Genomic DNA, 4228 nt, shown 5'->3' with positions numbered 1-4228 from the left:
CCGACGTTGTTTTATTGTTTCGGTTACCCGAGCTAAATGTTACCCGCTACAGCGCTACGCCATCGTATCATAATGAACTCGCTTGCGGCTAAACGATTTTCGAAAATTAGCAATCATCCCTTCCCTCCAATCCGCCATGTTTGCGTCCCACGTTACGCGTATACAGATAGACGGGATTTGTAAACAAAATTTCCGATCTAGTTTTTACCATTTTTCCATTACTTTTTTCAACTTTCCGTTTCTCTCTGTCCTTAGGCGTGGCTTCTAGCGGCAGCTCTGCTATTGACAGCGGTGGCTGGCCGAAATTTAAAACCACCACCGGAAGAGGATCGCACGAAGCTGTCGGATCCCATCAGGGCTCCGCGACAAGTGGAATCCCAACGCGTCCCTGCGTTGTCGCGCGACGATTCCCAGATCCCGCAGATTTCCAACGTCAACGTTCGCAAATATCCGCGAAAACGGCAATTGCCCGTTTCGATCGGGGCCAATTTCCAGTCGTTCGCGTTAAACGGCCAACCTCGCGCCCCGTTGCGCACAGCCACCTTCGATCCCACCACCAACACCACCACCATCGTAACTCGGATCAACGAGGTCGCGAAGCGGATCGAGCCTCGAATCTCGGCCGGATCGTCTCACGTCGTCTTCGCAACGCCTCGGAGGAGCCTCGGTTTCGAGCATTCGTTCCACCACGACCACCGTCATTCCCATCGTCACGGCCACCACTCGCATCACGAGCATCGGGCCAAGCACGAGCACGAGCACGGTCACAAGCATCACGGCGAGCACGAGCACAAGCATCACCACGGCCACCATCATCATCACGGCCACGAGCATCACCACGGGCACAAGCATCATTCCGAGCACAAGCATCACCACGGGCACGAGCACAAGCACGAGCACGGTCACAAGCACGAGCACAAGCATCACGGGGAACACCAGCACCACCACGGGCATCAGCATCACTCGAAGCACGAGCACCACGAGGAGCACAAGCACCACGCCGAGCATCACCACCATCACAAGCATCATCATCACAACGAGCACCACCACCACCACGAGCACCACCACGTCAACGAGCATCACCATCATCATAGCCACAAGGAGACCGAGAATCACCATCATCATCACGGCCACGATCATCAGGAGCATCACAAACACGGACACAAGGAGGAGCACAAGCACCACCACGGGCACGAGCACAAGCACGGCCACCACGAGGACCACCATCACGCTCACCACCAGGATCACCACCATAAACACGGCCACGAGCACAAGCACCACCACCACCAGGATCACAGTCACAAGCACGGGCACGAGCACAAGCACGGCCATCACGAGGAGCATCGTCACGGGCATCACGAGGATCACAAGCACAGCCATCACGAGGACCATCACCACAAGCACGGCCACGAGCACAAGCACGGGCACAAGGAGGAGCATCGTCACGGCCATCGCGAGGAGCATCGTCACGGCCATCGCGAGGAGCATCGTCACGGCCATCGCGAGGAGCATCGTCACGGCCATCGCGAGGAGCATCGTCACGGCCATCGCGAGGAGCATCGTCACGGCCATCGCGAGGAGCATCGTCACGGCCATCGCGAGGAGCATCGTCACGGCCATCGCGAGGAGCATCGTCACGGCCATCGCGAGGAGCATCGTCACGGGCATCACGAGGATCGCAAGCACAGCCATCACGAGGACCATCACCACAAGCACGGCCACGAGCACAAGCACGGGCACAAGGAGGAGCATCGTCACGGCCATCACGAGGACCACCACCACTCCCATCACCAGGATCACAAGCATCACCACCACGAGGAGCACAAGCACGGCCACGAGCACAAGGAGGAGCACAAGCACGGCCACGAGCACGAACACCACCACGATCATCACGAGGGGCACCATCATCACGAGCACCACAAACATCACGCGTCTCACGAGCACAAGCACGGCCATTCCCACGAGGAGCGCCACAAGCATTTCGACGACCACAGCCACGAGCATCGTCACGAGAACGGCCACAAGCACGCGGAACACCACCTCCACTCTGGTTACGTGGAGCAACACGGCCATCACAAGCAAGGGTTGGGCCATTACTTCGACGCCTCGCAGAATCACGAGGAGTACGCGTTTCCGGAGGAGAGCGAGACGGTGGTGGTAACGCCCCGGGTCGAGGATATCCTTAAAATTAAGAAGGAGGCGGAGGAGAGTACGACCGAGCAAGCTACGACGACGGATGATCGAGCGTGATCGTTCCAACGTAGGAACGATTCCTTTCTATACTTTGATCGTTTCGCTTCCGAGCGCGTTTCCTGCAAATTGTTTCTTGTCTTAGCCTCGAGTTATATCTTTGTTGACACCTTTACGAAATACAAAGTTTACACGAGTTTATGATTGCCTTGTCCCTTCCATTAAACCTGGTGACCGGTTTCGACTAGAGAAGGAGGAAGTTCGATGGATACGACTACGCTCCGTTTCTCGTTTTCGAAACTACAATAACGTTTAAACTTCGGTCTCAAGATACTCGAGCCTTCGTCTCCAACTGGATATCTTTCCCATTCCGGGGAGGGGCGAGGGAGGGAGGAAATCACGGGGGAAATAAAGGGGGAAATCGGTTACGAAAAGCTCGGTGTTAATGAAACGTCCGAAAATTTAACATCTGGCCGACGCAATTGGCCAATTTTGTAATTGCAAAAAAAAAGAAAAAAGAAAAAAAGAAAACGGGGATATCGGCTCGAGAGACTTTGGAGGCAACGATTGTTCGAGGAAGAGTTTCGAACAAACTCCCGTAATCCGGCGAAACAATCCTTCTTCTTCTTCTTCTTCTTCTTCTTCGACGATTCACCGATTTTGAACGACTTACGCCGACAGTTATAATCCAGCCACCACCCAAGTTTGCAACGTCGATCGAGAATCTCGTTGGACCCCCTCCCGAGAGGATGATGGAATTAGCCGTACTCTCGAAAGCGAATTGCCTCGAAAAACGAGGAAAGGCGTAGACGAGAGGGGCAATCTTCGATTAATTATCCGAGTGAAGTTGAGTTAAGAAAAAGAGGAGGGGGGAGGAGGGAGTAGAAGGGAAAAAAATAAACGAATAAATTAAACGGAAGGACTCGTTAATGGAGAGCTCGGGGACATTTTCGAGAGAAAATCTTGTCCCGTTCTAACTTTCGTTTCCCACTCCTCGTCGACGCGATTAATCTACGTGGATAACAAATAATATTATGCTCCGTTAAACTTTCGGATCTTTCGAATACGCGTTACTACACAAACGAAGGAGAAACGTCGCGTTCGGTCGACGGATCTTCATTAGTCTCGTTTCAACCATAATATTATCAACTAATTTCCATTGATTGAAGGAAAATATTTCGGGATGTAGAACGGAATGTTTAAATTCTTTCGAAATCGATCCATCCATCCGACGGTAACGAAAATTAATAACTGTAAAAATTTCACTGTCGAAAATAAATTAATAACAAAAGTTTGTCGGGTCGTTTTTATCTTTCTCTCCTCGGTTAAAATATTTCGTTCATTTCGGCGTCGTGTTGCCGTTTCAACCGAACAACTGTAGATGCGGGCAAAGGACACGATAAACGTAACAACCGCGGAGGAAACGTTTCCACCGGAAACGGTATCGGGTTCGCCGCCGCGCAAAACGTTAATATTTCTAGGCGAGGAGTTTGATCTTGTTTTCGCGACCTCCATCCAGAGACAAAAGGGAAAACTTTGGCGAAAAATTTCGACCCCTCGATATTACATTCTTCTCATCGATCCCTTCTTATCGTGTACATGCATCTCGATGCAAGATTTTCCATGATTTTCCCGCCTTTTTCATTTGTTGTAATTTTTTTCGATCTAATTTCGAACCACGTCGAAACGATTGATCGAGCAACCGGAGAATACCGTTGAAATATTGGCGGAAAAGGTCGGCAACGATTCAACTAGAAATTCAAATATCGGTGAAATTTCACTCGGTTCGTTCGAAGCGGGCGAGGAAAAATTCATCGCCGAGCACTGTTCGATCTTTGAGAAAATTATAAGAGCACGAACGAGAGAATTTCTTTCCCCTCTTTTCCCTTCCCTTCCGAGAAGGGAAGCGTCGCGTAAGAGAGCATCGATTTTTCCAACGAAAATTCGCAAAATTGAGAGAGGGATGTCTGCCGGCGAAATGGGTTAATAAATCGTTGGCCGTGATAGATTTCCGGGAAACGGGGAGAGGGGAAAAGAA

At 51.3% G+C, this 4228-nt stretch overlaps 1 protein-coding gene across 1 annotated transcript in view; it reads left to right on the top strand.

Annotated features, from left to right (window-relative positions):
- Nucleotides 1-2250, top strand: part of LOC102673621 (sarcoplasmic reticulum histidine-rich calcium-binding protein-like) — a 3165-nt gene extending 915 nt beyond the window's left edge. The window contains exon 2 of the mRNA XM_031513628.1: nt 256-2250. Within this exon, the coding sequence (XP_031369488.1) occupies nt 256-2250 (1995 nt within the window). The remainder of the gene's footprint in view (nt 1-255) is intronic.
- The last annotated feature ends 1978 nt before the right edge of the window (nt 2251-4228 follow it).

Source organism: Apis dorsata, unplaced genomic scaffold (assembly GCF_000469605.1).
Source record: "Apis dorsata unplaced genomic scaffold, Apis dorsata 1.3 scaffold_683, whole genome shotgun sequence".
Lineage (NCBI taxonomy): Eukaryota > Metazoa > Arthropoda > Insecta > Hymenoptera > Apidae > Apis > Apis dorsata.
The sequence above is the reverse complement of the archived record's forward strand: the minus strand, read 5'-3'. Positions and strand labels throughout refer to the sequence as shown.